An 18,091-nucleotide genomic window follows, 5' to 3' on the forward strand; every position below is an offset into this window, starting at 1 on the left:
TCGTTCTATACAGTGCATCACTATGGACCATCGGTCTACTGCCACTCCCCTGCTGCATCCGATTGCCTGAAATTTACCCTCCAATCGTAATTTCAATCCTTTTTTGTCACAAATTGGTCTAAATGATGATGCTGTGTCACAGATAACTGGCAGATTCAATCACGGTGACTGTAAAAATTGGTAAGTTTATGGCCAGCTTTAGAGTTGATTGTTGGGGCTATCCAACTTACCAACATACTTTTTCCTGAGTTCTGTGTGTCCTTTATTCCCTGCTGTGAACTAACGGATCTAACACTAAGGAGATTCCCAGAATTTTTTCCAGCCGGGTGGCATGAAAAAGTAGCCGGGTAAGGCGAGATGAGAGAATGCAGGGCTGGTGCTTCTGTGCGTAACTGCTTACAGCATAGGAGGAGGTGAGCTGATAACAGCCGGGTGCTGACCAAAATTAGCCGGGTGGAGCACCCAGCTAAAAGAGCCTGGGGAGAACACTGATCTGGTGACTCTGTTTTGATTAAAGCTATTAACCATGTGGACAAGTACAACATAGAATGGAAACATTAAACTATGATTGAGAATCGGGAGAAATCTTCAATTATGGCTGAAATAATGCAAATCTAACAGTTCTGTAGAAGTATTTATACAGAGAATCTGGAACGGTATTTTGATGTTAACGATCTTCTCCAGGTAAACGTGCTGGTTTTGCTGGGTGTGGAAAACATACAGCCTCATGCATAGTCTGACCGTGCCAGAGAAGCCGTCTTCTGAAACTGTTAAAGAAAACTAAAAAAAATTGATTGAGCACCTGTCACCAAAGCCTTTGGTTATAGCCAACAGATTCCGATTTTCCAAAAGTAGCCAACAATAGATTACGTGATGTGACACGGCGGGTGGGGGTGAGGGAGCGGCACGAACATTGGTATGGGATTGGGTACATCCATTCGGCTGATCGCTTGCGGGTTGGGCGTCGGGGGTCGTTGGGTACCGCACACACGCCTGATTGCCAACCTGAGTCAGTCGTTTGTATGAGGCTTAACACAGGACCACATACACCTGGCTTAATTCTCCAACATATATTTAGATGATCAGCAGAAGACAGCTGGGTGGACCTTTAAGGCTAGTCACCTGCCTGTCATTCTGACCTTTTTTCTTCAGTTTCACACCAGAGTTATGCAGCAAGAGGAGTCCAGTCACCTGATTTCTATTGTTTCTCTAGGTCAGTCATGCAGAATGTGTGTGGAGCAGAGGATCAGTACAATGACCAGGGAGCATTCATTAAAAGGATGTCTACAATGGCACTTACCATATTCCTATCCCTTCATGTTTTCATGTTAAACTTCTGTTCAGTTACTGTACCTGTGTTGGTGGCATTGAAAGAGAATGACACCAAATGCACCTGCATTGACTTTCTGCAAGCTTGATGTTATATTGGACTTTGTGCCCTCTTCATCAGGATGACCCAGAAGGGGAGGAGGAGTCTCGGGACACCAGCAGATCCCTCGCACTTGAGTTCACTGATGACCCAAATTTCAAGACGAAGGTTAATTATTCGTACACGGCAGTTCAGATCCCCACAGACATCTACAAGGGCTGTGAGTATCCAAACCACCCAAATCCCACTACGTCCCAAAGTTCTCCCACAGAACCCTCACATAATAATATAAAAAAAGAGGTCCAGATGTGTAACTATAGGTGACTTTTCAGTGTAATAGGCTGTACTAACGCAGATTAGCCTTCAATGGGAGTGGTGTGGATTTGTGCCTTGCAGGTGGCGCTGTGAGCTAACTGTGCAAATGGAGAGTCTCTGTAACCTCATAAAAGGAAGTTTCCTTAAAGCCCAACTAAACCCAAGATTGAATGGCTCGGACACACTATAAGCGCTTTTCTGAGCACATTTTGCCCATCAGAGCTTTCTGAGAGCTTTTTAAAAAACGCTCCCATTGACTTACTGTGAAATGACGATTGCAGTAAAATTGTGTGATTTTACCACGATTCTAATGTGTCAATTGGAACGTTTTTTTAAAAAAAAGCTCTCAGAATGTTCTGATGGGCAAAAAGCTCTCAGAAAAGCTCTTATAGTGTGTCTGAGCCCAAAGAAAGCACATTCTAACAGTAAATTACTTAAAAATTAAGTTGAAGCACTGTATAGAAGCAAAGCAATAGAAAGAATAACTGTTTTATGGGACAAATATGCTTCCCTAACACAACTACTTACTTCCTCTGCTCTCCAGCTGTAGCTGGTGTGTGGGTCAGTCAGCCGTGGCCATGTGACTTCTACAGTTGGAAGAAAAGTACATTTAGTCTGCATTTCTCACTATTACCATAGAATATCCTGATTAGATGAGGAACTGTAAGCGTGTAGTTTGTTGACTACTCAACACTAGTGGTCTTAAAGAGGAACTTCAGCCTAAACAAACATACTGTCATTAAGTTGCATGAGTTATGTTAATTAAAATAGATAGGTAATATAATCTCTTACCCACCCTGTTTTAAAAGAACAGGCAAATGTTTGATTTCATGAGGGCAGCCATCTTTTTGGTTGAAAGGAGGTGACAGGGAGCATGAGACACAGTTCCAACTACCCTGTGTGCTGATCACCCCTCCCAGTTGCTAGGCAACATTAATAACAACATAGGAAATCTCATCATGCTTTGCACAGCATCAGGGAATAAAAGCCCGGGGAGTTTTCTTTGATGGGTGGAGCTTAGCTAAAAATGATGCTTTGGGAAGAAAAAACAAAGTTCTGATGCTGTGAAACTGTTAAAGAAACACCAACCTGTTAAAGAAACACCAACCTTTTTCAGTGCTGCTGAGTAGATTTTTAGTCCGGAGGTTCACTTTAAGAAGGTACTAAACTGTTGTATAAAATGGTAGAGGTCCTAATGACACAGAGAAATGGCCAACAAGATGCAAATAATTCCATCTTGGATTCAAATTTCAACCAAATTGTGTGCTTGGAATTGGTCCCAGTCAAATCAACAGGAAGTTCATGTAATTGTCCCTCCTCCAAGCAGCATATAATTTGCATGAAAGCCAGAATTATTTGCATCTCATTCAGTTCTTCTTCCTCTGTGAGCATTAATCAGCCAAGATCATTAAAGGATACCTGTAGCAACCTAAAAAAAAAAGTTACATACTCACCTAAGAACAGGAAAGGATCTCTTAGAGCCTTCTTGGTCCTTTCTGCACCCTATACTGCGCATGCGTGGACGCTTACTCGCCCGTGTAACACAGTACAGAGCCGATTGACTTTTGAGGCACTCAGAGAATGAGTACTTCCAAAACCTTCACAGGAGACCCAAAGACCCAGCCATCTGGAAATCTGATAGGTGGGGAAATGAGGAGACTGAGAGGACTGTGAAGGCTCTAAAGCAGGGGTGCCCATTAGGTAGATCGCGATCTACTGGTAGATCACGAAGGACTGCTTGGTAGATCCCGACCCTACTACATTTTCCATTATGTATATACAGTTGTGCTCCTAAAATTGTACATGGGTAGATCATTTTGACTTGCTAATTTTTCAAAGTAGCTCACAAGCCAAAAAATTGTGGGCACCTCTGCTCTAAAGGATCCAAAGCCTTCCCTCTTCTCAGTAAGTGTATTTTTTTTTATTTAGTTGGCTGCAGGTATCCTTTAAAGAAAGGCTCTTTGCTCCTCCCACTTGTGGTATTATTTCCCAAAAGGCCTTGCAAGACCACTCCTTTAAAATGGCGCAGGGTGAAAAGAGGATGTGGATAACCAGGATGTCTTCAAAAGGCCACAAAGGTTGAATGATTGCTTTTAAAATGCTGCCTGTCTTATTTGGCTTTTACGCATTACTACATGGGGAAAACGCAACTTAACATGTAGATCTGGTTTAAGCCTGTTTGGATAGGTACACAGCTGCCGTAAGCACAGCTTCACAATGGATTTCTGAACTTGAAGAACACAATTGCTTTGAGAATTTCTCTAGTTTAATTTTGGCTTTAGTTGGGCTTTAAAGAATCCAGAGGAGGTCTAAAGGTTTGATTCATTTTACGGACGACACACCAGCACTGCCCAGGCAGTGGTTTGGTCCAACTACAACTGTCCCAAGACTCCTCGCCACTTTGCATCATTGTTTCCATTATCAGCCAACAAGATGCTCCTGAACCATTTATGAAAGTAACGCAAGCAAAACCAAAAAACACAAAGATGAATCAAACATTTGGATCTTCTCGTAGTAATAATGCTTCCTCACAGTGGAGGAACAACCATCTTAAATAAAAAAAAGTGAGGAACAGATTGTTGATATGGTGCACTAATAAGATTTATTGATGGTATCAGATAGATGTGTGGGAGCAGCCAGAGGCGGAGCAGCAGGGGGGCATCTGATCGTGTCATTGCAGAGGGGAACTGAAGAGCTTGATCAGCTTTGTGGCATCTGACTTGTTTATGACGTTGTCTCCTGCAGAGCGAAAGCTGCCTTGTTGTGATATCGAATTGTGGCTCGGTGGAACCTGTAGCTCAGTGGCATCTGGTGGACCCCAGGTTGTCTGATTTATAGCAGTAGGCCACGTTCTAGAAAGTGATTATTGTGGGATTGTATATAAACAATACAGCATTGTGGAGGTTGCCAGTTAAGCGATGTGAGAAGCTGAGTGAACTGACTTGCTAGGTTGTATGAAGCTCTTCACAAAAAAATTCTTAAAGGCTTTGAAGTAGGAACACAGGTTTGGAGGCGCTCGCACCAGTGTCCTCTCCTTGCCTCCAGCTCCAGACACCTTACCTCAAGACCACTCAAGCAGATTTCCACATATACCGACTCTCTTTCTCGCTTACATAGGATTCTCTGACTGCATGTTATTTACTTATGCTTCTTTTTACCAACCTGCTCCTATACACTTGCAGTGCTGTAATATCTCCCTGACTGGAATCTTCCCGATGCCGGTTCTTGCCAAACACAGAGCCATTTGCACATCATGATCTGTTTGGTGTACATCATCTGCAAGCCATTCTTTCTCTATCTCTGGCCACAGCACTGATCATCTGACATCACCTACACCAATCAGCCAAAACATTAAAGGGACTCTGAGCAGTGCAGTAACTATGGAAAGATGCATATCATTTTAAAGCTCTCTTTCTCCTCTTTCCGATGATATATAAACCGCTGCACTACGCATTTTAGTTTTCGCTAATTTTGCGATTGAAATTGCCGCGGCCGCGATTTCAATCGCGAAAATAAAGAAAACTAAAAGACGTAGGGCAACGATTTAGGTGTCGCCAGAAAGAGGAGAAAGAGAGCTTTAAAATGATATCCATCTTTCCATAGTTACATTGTATTACACAGGACGATTTTTTCTGCTGAATGGAGCTGCTGACACTGGGGAAAGTGTCGTCCTGTGTAATACAAGTAACTATGGAAAGATGGATATCATTTTAAAGCTCTCTTTCTCCTCTTTCTGGCGACACCTAAATTGACGCTCTGCGCCTTTTAGTTTTCTTTATTTTCGCGATTGCAATCGCGGTCGCGGCAATTTCAATCGCGAAAATAGCGAAAACTAAAAGGCATAGGGCGGTGATTTATATATCATTGGAAAGAGGAGAAAGAGAGCTTTAAAATGATATGCATCTTTCCATAGTTTCTGCACTGCTCGGAGTCCCTTTAACCAATGGCAGGTGGGTGAATAATATTGATTCAAACACTGCCACCTTTAAGTGGTTAGATATATTAGGCAGAAAATGAATAGTAAAGCCTTGATGGTTCTTGGCCAAGGTGGCCGTTCAGGGTAGCCTCTGGCACGGATCTAACATGTGCATAGTGGCCCCCGATACCCATTGATTCTTTGGTGAGCAATTTGCCTGGTGGTTTCTCAGTTAAGCACTTTGCTTTCCTACACACCCCACTAGTGCCATCGCCCCCTCTCCGCAATCCATAGCAAGAAAATGTTGCTAGTCTCCAGTCTGTACAGTATTTGGCCCCAAACTATTACCCAAAAGAACGAGTCCTGATCTCTGTGGGCGAAAGGAATTTAACACGTGCACAAACCTTATAGCTCAGGTTCATACGTGCCAGAGTAGCAACTTACAGTGGGATGCGAAAGTGTGGGCAACCTTGTTAATTGTCATGATTTTCCTGTATGAATCATGGGTTGTTACGATAAAAATGTCAGTTAAAGAGACACTGAAGCGAAAAAAAATATATGATATAATAAATTGGCTGTGTACTATGAATAATTACTAGAAGTTTAGCAGCAAAGAAAATATTCTCATATTTTTATTTTCAGGTATATAGTGTTTTTTCTAACATTGCATCATTCTCTAATACACAGTTGTCGAACTCCAGTCCTCGAGGGCCGAGGTCCTCACACATATGTGGTTCAGCTCAAACTAATTGATGAGACTTAATCAGGAAAGGTGTGGTTTCATCAGGTAGAACACATTTCTTTCTCAGTCCATCCTAAACACTGGCATGGATTTGGCCCTCGAGGGCTGAGTTTGACACCTGTGCTCTAATATGTGCAGATTACACAACACTCAGCATTCAAAATGATTGTTTCAGAGCAGTCTGTGAACTAATGACCTCTCCTCTGGCAGAGAAAAAGTAAATAGTTCAATAACACTTGAGATAATAAAAGTCAGATAACAGCCCTCTCCACGACTTTGAAAGTCATAGAGCTTAATTGCTTTTTTGCATAAAGATAACAACTGGAGTTTCTTAACTCTTCCTGTACTGGAAACAATTACACTTATGTATCTGATATTAATGTTTTATTTTTTAGCTGTACTACACATACAAATCATAAATATCATAATTTTTTTTCGCTTCAGTGTCTCTTTAAATATAGGAGACACACACAGTGATATTTGAGAAGTGAAATGAAGTTTATTGGATTTACAGAACGTGTGCAATAATTGTTTAAATAAAATCAGGCATGTGCATAAATGTGGGCACTGTTGTGATGTTATTGATTCCAACACCTTTAGAACTAATTATTGGAACTCAAATTGGCTTGGTAAGCTCAGTGACCCCTGACCTATATACACAGATGAATTCAATTATGAGAAAGAGTATTTAAGTGGGTCAATTGTAAGTTTCCCTCCTCTTTAATCTTATCTGAAGAGTAGCAACATGGGGTTTCAAAACCATTCTCAAATGACCTGAAGACAAAGATTGTTCACCATCATTGTTTAGGGAAAGGATACAGAAAGCTGTCTCAGAGATTTCAGCTGTCTGTTTCCACAGTTAGGAACATATTGAGGAAATGAAAGACCACAGGCTCAGTTCAAATTAAGACTTGAAGTGGCAGACCAAGAAAAATCTCAGATAGACAGAAACTACAAATGTTGAGAACAGTCAGTCAACCCACAGACCAGCACCAAATACCTACAACATCATCTTGCTGCAGACGGAGTCACTGTGCATCGTTCAACCATTTGGCGCACTTTACACAAGGAGATACTGTATACGAGAGAGATGTAGAGGAAGCCTTTTCTCTGCCCACAGCACAAAAAGAGCCACTTGAGGTATGCTAAAGCACATTTGGACAAGCCAGTTTCATTTTGGAATAAGGTGCTGAGGACTGATGAAACTAAAATTGAGTTATTTGGTCATAATAAGGGGCGTCATGCATGGAGGAAAAACACAGCATTCGAAAAAAAACACCTGCTACCTACAGTAAAATATGGTGGTGGTTCCATCATGCTGTGGGGCTGTGTGGCCAGTGCAGGGACTGGGAATCTTGTCAAAGTTGAGGGACGCATGGATTCCATTCAGTATTAGCAGATTCTGGAGACCAATGTCCAGGAATCGGTGACAAAGCTGAAGCTGCGCCGGGGCTGGATCTTTCAACAAGATAACGACCCTAAACACTGCTCAAAATCCACTAAGGCATTCATGCAGAGGAACAAGTACAACGTTCTGGAATGGCCATCTCAGTCCCCAGACCTGAATATAATTGAAAATCTGTGGTGTGAGCTGTCCATGCTTGGAAGCCATTAAACCTGAATGAACTAGAGATGTTTTGTAAAGAAGAATGGTCCAAAATACCTTCAACCAGAATCCAGACTCTCATTGGAACCTACAGGAGGCGTTTAGAGGCTGTAATTTCTGCAAAAGGAGTATCTACTAAATATTGATTTCATTTATTTTTTGTGGTGCCCAAATTTATGCACCTGCCTAATTTTGTTTAAGCAATTATTGCACACTTTCTGTATATCCAGTAAACTTCATTTCACTTCTCAAATATCACTGTGTGTGTGTCTTCTATATGATATATTTAACTGACATTTTTAATCATAACAACCAATGATTTATACAGGAAAATCATGACAATTAAAAAGGTTGCCCAAACTTTCGCATCCCACTGTATCTATATAGTACGAATACATTTAAACACAACGGAGATCCATGGTAGTGATGTGTACCATTCCGTGGAACGCATGGCAACGCATCCACTTTCCAAAAATTATGCAGGTCAGTTTCTGCAATGCAATAACACAGCAGACCAACAGCATCATGGGTAAGAGCAATCTATGAACACGCCAATGGGAAAGCATGGTCCTGTTCTGCTTGTCTGTTAGTCTGCTGCTGTCTGCACTTGAAAATGGTCCACCAGTTGTCCTAGTGTGAAGAGAGGCCACATCCTGGAAGGTGATCTGTTTGATGTAGTAAAAAAGGGCATCCACAAGGATCTGAGCAACCATCTCTAAAACGACATGGCTTGCGCTCTACGTATATAGTAGTTAGTACCTGCCAAAAGTGTTCCATGAACCGACAATTGCAAAACAAGCCACAGGGTCATGGGCCCCAATGGGTCATTGATGTATGTGGCGAGCCACTGATACCCTATCTGGTCTGATACTACAAAACTATTGTAGCAAATGGCAGAATAAAGCAATGCTGACCACGGGAGAGAGATGGCAGAACATAGGGTATTACAGTTTCCTGTATGTAGCCACAGACTAGTCAGAGTGCGGAAATGTTTACAACATGAGCTTTAGAACCAGACCATAGAGCAATAGAAAGTGGCCTGGTCTGATATCTTCTTTGGCCTCCTAATCCCTCAGATGCCAATCCAGTCAAGCAGCGGTGGGATGTTCAGGAAAAAAAAGTCCAATCCATGGTGACCCCACCTTGCAATTTACAGGATTAGGCATCTGCTGCTAATGTGTTTGGGATAGATAACACAGCACATGTTCTGAGGTCTTGTGAGGTCCACATCTTGAAGGACCAGAGAGGTTTTAGCAGCAGAAGCAGTGCCTTCACAATAATAGGCAGCTGCTAAAGGGGGGAGGACAAGTAGCCAATAGTCGTCAGGTATTTCTCAGATTCACTAACTAGAGCAATTTGGGGGGTGAGATATACAGTATATTATAATTTTTTTAACATTAACTTTGGGACTGAACTCATCCAAGATCATACTCTCTGCTGCTTAGTCAACTTCCTGTCTGTCCGTGACCTCTACCCCATGTTTGTTCTCCCGTCTCAGAGAAATGGGCAGACACTCTGTCTATGGCTGATAGTCACTCGCTTAATTTCCTAATGGCTTCTCTTTGCCACCCTGTAATATGTGGCGGAGCTCATTGCAATGCTGTCATTTTGATATTATTATTATTGTTATTGTTGCTGTTTATTAGTGGAAGTGTTAAGCTGAAATACAAAGGACTGACTGCTGTTTGAGTTTGCCAGAGGATGATCATTTTCCGATTTTTCGTAGCGAGGACTGAGATTGCTGTTCTTGGGGGTAGGCAGTGATTTCCAGGGCCGGTCAAAGTGGCGTTTTTAGGGATGTGCTGGATGGCGAGATTGAGATGTTTGGGGTCGGCTCTGCGCTGCATTGTGTATTTCGCTGTTAACAAGTGATTTCACGCTGTGTTAAGTGTTCAGGGCGTCAGACGTCGAGGTGCTAAGTGCTCTGAATGCTGTTAGCATCTAACGAGCTGTCAGGGGCTGTAATTAATCACATGTACGCAATTAGTTCAGGTTCATTGTGAGACTGCAGCATCTAAACACATCCAATCAATCTACCGTATGTGAACCCCGCAAATATCGCTTTCCCTTCCCCTGGCTGATTCCTTCCCTCTCCTGTATGCTAGTGCTTCCCCCTCCATCTGCATCATTCCCCCCTCTGAGTGATGACTCCTCCCCTCTGCAGACCCTTATTACTTTCTGCTAACCTCTCACTCCGGCGGCTGACCCCCTGTTACTCCCTGCTGACCCCTGTCCCTCCCTTCCGCTCACCCATGTCTTTGCAGCCACTGTCATCCTCAATGAACTAAACTGGACAGACGCCTTGGAGAACGTCTTTATCCAGAACCGCCAGGAAGACCCGACGCTGCTGTGGCAGGTGTTTGGCAGCGCCACCGGTGTTACCCGCTATTACCCAGGTGCGTAGAACGGTAGAGGTAAGGGTGACCAAGGCTCAGAGGTCATTATTGGTGTAATAATGTATGATCTGTCTTTCCAGCCACACCATGGAGGGCACCCAGCAAGATTGACTTGTATGACGTGCGACGGCGGCCATGGTGGGTACCTTCCAAGGGCTGCATTATTTGTTTCTTGTTCTCTCTCTGTCCCTTCCCCTCATCCCACTCATCGCTCTCCTTTCCTTAACTTTCCCTTCATCTCCATCTTATGTTGCTTTCTGATCCCCCCCCCCCCCCTTTCTTCTTTATTCCCAACATTCTTTATCCCTCTATTCTTCATTTCTTTTATTTCCCTGCTCCTCCCTCTCACTTTTCCTTCTCTTTCTTACCTAACCACACACACACACAACACGCACACACTGTTTTTTTCCTCTCTGCTACTTCTGTCTCCTTCAGGCCAATTTCAGCCTTCTTCTTTGCCGTTGTAGTGCAATTGTTGTTCAGTCGCACCGCAACATTTCCTAAAGGTCTCAGCACTCCATAACGGTGAGGTGCTACCATACAGCGCAATGAAAGTATGCCTCACTTACGTGGTAAACTTGCACATTGTACTGTTGCATCACTGCGGCAGGACCCGCAGCGCTTCTGCGTCGGGATGCTGCATTTTTGTTCAAAGTGACAGAATGCAATAAGTGTGGAAGGACCTTCATGCTTTCCTTCTCCCTCCTTTACTCTTACCTCTCTTGCTTTTTCTTTTTCCACTCCATCTCTTGCTCCACAACTTCCCCTTACTATCCCCTCTCTCTTCCCCAAGCCCCCCATAATTCCTCTATCTTGAATATTGCTACACATCTGTGTGTGTGTGTGCACAATCGGTGTATGTGCGCAAGCGATATGTGTATGTATGTGAAAGCAGTGTGTGTATGTGTGCACAAGCAGTGTGTGTATGTGTGCGCAAGCGATGTGTGTATGTGTGTGAAAGCAGTGTGTGTATGTATGTGTGCGCAAGCAGAGTGTGTATGTGTGCGCAAGCAGTGTGTGTATGTGTGCGCAAGCAGTGTGTGTATGTGTGCGCAAGCGATGTATGTGTGTGCAAGCAGTATGTGTGCTCAAGCGGTGCATGCGTATGTGTGTGCTAGCGGTGTGTGTGTGTGTGTGTGTGTGCCAGCGGTGTGTGTATGTGTGCGTGCAAGTGGTGTGTGTATGTGTGTGCAAGCGGTGCATGTGTATGTGTGCACAAGTGGTGCGTGTGTAAGTGTGTGCAAGCGGTGTGTGTATGTGCGCAAGCGATGTGTGTTTAATGTGCATATATGTGTGTGTCTCTCTAGAACACCTGGCCTCTCCCCAGCCCATCTTCTCTCCTTTTCTCTCTGCCTCTCTCTCTCTAACACCCCTCACTCTCTCCCCCGTTTTTTTTTTTCTCTCCTTCTCTCTCTCCCCCATCCCGTCTGCCTCGCACCAGCTCTGAGCATTCCTATCCAATTTTCATTTCACGCATCATCGCCACTGGAAAATTTCTAAAATACCAGCGCCTGCACCTGAAGACTCTCCTTGTGTGTTTATATGTGTGTGTTATGTGATGTGATACACGCTTCATAGCCATTTCCTTTTCATTTTTCCTAATATGTAGCTCAAATGGACTTTCTATGATTAAAGCCAAACTCCACCCATAATGTGGACTTTTCACTTGTTCATGAACACACTGATGCTCCGCTCTCTGTCTGCTGCCTCCCAGCTCTGATTAGATAGAGAGATGGCGAATCAGCTGTATTCTGTATAAGCCGAGGTTCACATCTGCGGAGCACAGTGTAATGTGCAGGGCTGGACTTTAGCGCTGTTCCATTCACAAAGGTCTGGCTGTGGAAGCTGACTGGATTCACAAGAGCTCAATACAGCGCAGGTGCTCAGTAACTGTTTATTGATTGGATGACGCTGGAAAGAGAGCAGTTCCTAGGGAGGTCAATAAAACCAACAAATGCACCAGCATTAAAGCAGACCGAAACTCTTGCTTAAGTACACAAGAAAAACACAGAGAAATCCATCCCGTGTGTATTTACAGTGAACAACCTGTCTAATTCTCCCTTATCTGCAAGTAATAAGCCAGTGTAATTTGAGCTGTAAGCTCTGTCTGAGCTGTGCCGAGTTGTGAGCTAATATATAAACACAGGAGGTTAACTCTTTCTTTGCTCCCATGAAACCAGGTAGACACTGCAGATTTATTGTAGGGGTTCTGTAAACTGTAATAAATAATTGTTTTTCTTTAAAGGGAAACTTAAGCCACTTAAAAAAAATGCAGTTTTACTTACCCGGGACTTCTACTGGCCCCCTGAAGTCGGCCTGTGCCCGCACCAGTACTCTAGGATGCTCCAGTCCCCGCCACAGATCAGTTTCGCTTTCGGCGACGACAGGCCACTGCACCTGCGTGGCCCGGGCCATGCGCATCCTCCTTCACGCTCCTGGCGCCTGTAGTGTCCTGCACAGGCGCGGTGGAGATTTTCTCATACTGCGCCACACAGGAAGCTCCTGGCGGCGACAGGAGTGCGAACGAAGACGTGTGTGGCCAGGGTCACACAGGCGCAGTGGCCGGTGACGGGTTCAGTCGCTGAAATAGAAACTCAGCCGCGGTGAGGGACTAGAGCGTCCCAGAGCAGAGTTCCCCAACCCTGTCCTCAAGGCCCACTAACAGTACATGCTTTGCAGAAAACCACAAACATGCACAGGTGGGGTAATTAGTGTTGCAGCAGAGCTGATTAAAGCGGATCCGAGACAAAAAAAACTAACTATAACAAGTAACTTGTCTATATATCTTATCTAAAGTTTATGTAGTTTACTCAGCAAATCTAGCTGCAAACTGCTTCAACAGTTTATGATTATTTATTCCTGTGATACAATGAGAGCAGCCATGTTCTGTTTGTCACATTACACACAGGCAAGCTGATCTGTATCTCTAGCCCTCAGCCTATGAAAACGTCACTTCCCTCTACTACTCCCTCCTCCCCTCTGCCTCTGAAATCTCTGGCTAGTAACCTCCTCCTGCCCAAACTGAGCTCCCATAAGCCCTTGCTACTTAGGCTGAGAGTGCCAAGGCTCTTTAGAGGGAATTAGAAAATGAAAACAAAACAAAAAAAGTATTTAGCTTGAGGAATGCTCTATAAACTATATGAAAGGAACACAATTATGCAATGAGTAAAGGTTTAACTCGGATCCACTTTAACTACCTCTGTAGCTTTATACAAAACATGCAGTGTTGGTGGGCCTTGAGGAAAGGGTTGGAGAACACTGTGAGTATCGGCGTGGCGTGGGCACAAGCCGACTGCAGGGGGCCGGTAGAAGCCCCAGGTAAGTAAAATTGCATTTTTAGAGGGACTTAAGTATCCCATTAAAGGTTTTATACTGTTGCTTATTTTTTAGAGCAAAGAGGAAGTTCTGGGTTTAGGTCTGCTTTAAGGCTTTTTTTTTAGATTAGATCTAAAATGTTTACACTAGATCTGTGATCGATAGATTTTTTTTACACTAGATCTGTGGCGGTGCGCATTAGAGTGTAAGCTCCACTGGCACAGAGACTGATATGAATAAATCAGTGATCTCAGTACAGCACCGTGTAATATGGCAGATCTATATAAATATACAGCAAATTAATAAAAGTGTTTGATTGTGGTGAAGCCATTAGAGTGGTAGCATTTCTGGTGCAGAGACTAATTTGAGCAGTTCATAAATAATATTCTTTATCACTGGTGACGTCATATGACATATGTTGTTACAGGTACATCCAGGGAGCCTCCTCTCCAAAGGACATGGTCATTATTGTCGATGTGTAAGTACCTTTCTGCATGCAATGCTAAAGAACAGGGGTGTGGTTAAGGATATTGTGGCCCCCAACGGCAAGTCATTTGTGTGCCCCTACCACTGAAGGGACTGGCCCCTATCCAGCACCGATTCTCACTGCTCTCCTTCTGGCCATTTAGCTCCGGTCACCATGGTTACTTCTGGCTGATGCCTCTGACGCCATTAAAGGCACCGGTCGGAAGTAACCGTGGTGATGGACGCAAAGCCGGTGGCAGGAGAGCATTGAGGTTCGGCCCTGGATCGGAGCAATGGGCCAGGGGCAGCCGCCAGGGACAGCGAGGCCCCCTCTAAAGTGAGGCCCCAACCAGGGTCTTGCCTTGCTTGTACCCTGGCAGCACCCTGCTAAAGAACAACCGCCTATTTGGCAAGCCTGTCTATCCTTGCATTTTTCTTCCACTGATATATTGTTAGTATTTCAGCAAACATATTGGTACACCGTTACCTACTTCTCTTCTGTAGATCTTGAATTAGGTTATTCCGATTCACAGGCTGAAAGTAAGCGCTAAGTGGTAGGATCTGTCTTCACCATAATTATATCATCCCTCCCTCCTGTCATTAGCAGAAATATTACACCCGACAACCCTGCCAAATGTGAAACTTTTTCTAAATGAATGCCTATAATTTCCTCTCGCGCTTTGTGCAGAGTAAGTCATTTATAGGAGCAGGGGACGAAAACTCTGCACTATTTTTTTCTAAAAAATGGACACCTGTTGAAATAGTTCCATGGAGGAATTTTTTTTGTAAGTGTTAGAAAATCACAGCTGGGTGCAGACTGAGATGGAAATATAATTTTGAGGTTATATGTAACTATTATATATTTCGTTTCAATTTTCATCTCTTGGAACTCCAAAAATGAGGTCTCTTTACGCCTGAATTCTCAGCTCTGCTCACCTACTGTGTCCATTATTGGGGTCTCCCCCTCCCCTTGCTGGTTTCAGTGGTATTGTTTGGTCCAGGAAAACCAAGCGACCGCTTAGGGTCTCTCCCACAGCAGGGGCCTCCCATGCTGCCAGGGCCACCCTGTCTGTGATTTGTATGGCCACTGCTGCCTCCCCGTCACTAAAATCAGGGGCATTGTGAACAGAGGGCGAATCGACACAGTGACCACAGAGTACACTTCAGATGTGGAAGAGAGGTCATTGCTGCATTCGAAGTGTGCATTAGAAGTGTACTTAACCCTACTCACACCAATGTTGTGTATGGAGGGGGGAGGGGGGCCTTTGGCTACCTATACTGGTGGTGGCTATCTACACTCACCTAAAGGATTATGAGGAACACCATACTAATGCGGTGTTTGGCCCCCTTTCGCCTTCAGAACTGCCTTAATTCGACGTGGCATTGATTCAACAAGGTGCTGAAAGCATTCTTTAGAAATGTTGGCCCATATTGATAGGATAGCATCTTGCAGTTGATGGAGATTTGTGGGATGCACATCCAGGGCACGAAGCTCCCGTTCCATCACATCCCAAAGATGCTCTATTGGGTTGAGATCTGGTGACTGTGGGGGCCATTTTAGTACAGTGAACTCATTGTCATGTTTAAGAAACCAATTTGAAATGATTCGAGCTTTATGACATGGTGCATTATCCTGCTGGAAGTAGCCATCAGAGGATGGGTACATGGTGGCCATGAAGGGATAGACATGGTCAGAAACAATGCTCAGGTAGCCCGTGGCATTTAAACGATGCCCAATTGGCACTAAGGGGCCTAAAGTGGGCCAAGAAAACATCCCCCACATCATTACACCACCAGCCTGCACAGTGGTAACAAGGCATGATGGCTCCATGTTCTCATTCTGTTTACGCCAAATTATGACTCTATCGAGACTCATCAGACCAGGCAACATTTTTCCAGCCTTCAACTGTCCAATTTTGGTGAGCTCGTGCAAATTGTATCCTCTTTTTCTTATTTGTAGTGGAGATGAGTGGTACCCGGTGGGGTGTTCTGTAGAGATGGCCCGAACCGTTCGCCAGGCTAATCTCTATGTGCCATGTACTACTTCCGGGTCGCTATGACCCGGAGTAGTACACTTGCGCTGGCCCGGCGGTGCGCGTCCTAAATCGAGCTCCTGTTGCCGGGCACTCTCTGCGCATGTGCGTGACATCACTCATGACGTCACGCACATGCGCAGAAAGTGCGCGGCAACAGGGGCGCGTTCTAGGACGCGCACCGCCGGGCCAGCGCAAGCGTACTACTCCGGGTCATAGCGACCCGGAAGTAGTACATGGCACATAGAGACAGAGATGTTCACCGGCGAACGGTTCGGGAACCGTTTGCGACATCTCTAGTCTTCTGCTGTTGTAGCCCATCCGCCTCAAGGTTGTGCGTGTTGTAGCTTCACAAATGCTTCGCTGCATACCACGGTTGTAACCAGTGGTTATTTCAGTCAACCTTGTTCTTCTATCAGCTTGAATCAGTCGGCCCATTCTCCTTTGACCTCTAGTATCAACAAGGCATTTTCGCCCACAGGATTGCCTCATACTGGATGTGCGTAAAAATCCCAGTAACTGATTGTGAAATATTCAGACCGGCCCGTCTGGCACCAACAACAATGCCATGCTCAAAATTGCTTAAATCACCTTTCTTTCCCATTCTGACATTCAGTTTGGAGTTCAGGAGATTGTCTTGACCAGGACCACACCCCCAAATGCATTGAAGCAACTGCCATATAATTGGTTGATTAGATAACTGCATTAATGAGAAATTGAACAGGTGTCCCTAATAATCCTTTAGGTGAGTGTATATTGGGAGTACCTTGGCTGCCTATACTGGTAGTGGCTAACCCGCACAGGGGGATTGGGAGGGGACAACCTTGGCTACATTTACAGGGGGTGGCCACCTGTATGGGGGGGGGGGGGGATTTTGGCTACCTACCTATATTGGAGGGCTACCTATTTTTTTTGAGAGGAACGACTTTGGCTATCTATTATTATGAGAGAAGGGACTCTATGTGCTCCTTGGGGCCACAGAAACCTTAGCAGCACCTCTGGCTGGTTTTATCACTTATGTTATAATACAGGGACTGCAGAGGAGGAGTAGGAACTCTATGCATTCCCCAGTGTGAGCACTCTACTTTGGAAGTGACTGTCCCTTTAATAAGGCAGGGCAAAGATCAGTGTGCTTTAAACCTGTGCTGACCAATCACAGCCAGCCTTTCATCAGTCAGAGCAGAGGAGGAAGGTTCCTGATTGGTTGGCTGGATTTACAGCACTTTACTGATTGTTTTTTCCCTTATTGATTGCGGCAGGTTTTTATGCTGTAGACTCGGGGCTGGTAAAACGCAGATAAATAGATGAATAATAACAGTAATTCGCAGCGGCCTGACAGATGTATCTGCTCATTCTCGGATGACAGTTATCGTTGCTGCCTGTGTTCTATTGATTAGCACTGAAGAAAGTATTTGTCACTTTAGCTGGGAGGTGGCCGGAGCAGCAGCAGCAGCGCAGTCCGCGTTTCAGCCTGTCTGCAATGTGACAGCTTTAAATGCCACTAGCCTGAGTGAACCCCTCCCCCTCCTCCCTTCATCTATGACACTCCCCCTCCTTCCCCAACACTACATTGTTTGCTTTTCCCCTCTGACCCCAAGAGCTGGCGTTCAGACGTGTCACCTGCACTTTCCGCAAAAGCTGCTGTACAATATTAACTTATTTGTCAGCATTTCAAGGAAGCCTGACAACTTTGTCAAAACAGCGCCATTCATTTATTACTTCATAGCACATGGCGGAATATACCTAATATAGATGTTACAGTAATTCATACGCTGTCATTCTGGATGTGTCAGTCATTGTGGACATGAGCTGCTCCCCCCTCCCTGCAGATTACATCTCTATCACCCTCCTTCCCTATCTGCACCTATCCAGTCCTTACTCCTACATATGTGCCAATACCAAACAGCTAGCATGTAACCCCTTCTGTGCCTGCT

At 44.5% G+C, this 18,091-nt stretch overlaps 1 protein-coding gene across 4 annotated transcripts in view; it reads left to right on the forward strand.

Annotated features, from left to right (window-relative positions):
- Positions 1 to 18,091, forward strand: part of CACNA2D2 (calcium voltage-gated channel auxiliary subunit alpha2delta 2) — a 452,238-nt gene that overhangs the window by 341,024 nt on the left and 93,123 nt on the right. For all 4 annotated transcript variants that reach the window (XM_068253000.1, XM_068253002.1, XM_068253001.1 and 1 more), the window contains exons 6-9: positions 1,451 to 1,589; positions 10,213 to 10,344; positions 10,425 to 10,482; positions 14,087 to 14,137. In XM_068253000.1, the coding sequence (XP_068109101.1) occupies positions 1,451 to 1,589; positions 10,213 to 10,344; positions 10,425 to 10,482; positions 14,087 to 14,137 (380 nt within the window). The remainder of the gene's footprint in view (positions 1 to 1,450; positions 1,590 to 10,212; positions 10,345 to 10,424; positions 10,483 to 14,086; positions 14,138 to 18,091) is intronic.

The sequence above is a fragment of the Hyperolius riggenbachi genome, chromosome 9 (assembly GCF_040937935.1).
Source record: "Hyperolius riggenbachi isolate aHypRig1 chromosome 9, aHypRig1.pri, whole genome shotgun sequence".
Taxonomy (NCBI): Eukaryota; Metazoa; Chordata; class Amphibia; order Anura; family Hyperoliidae; genus Hyperolius; species Hyperolius riggenbachi.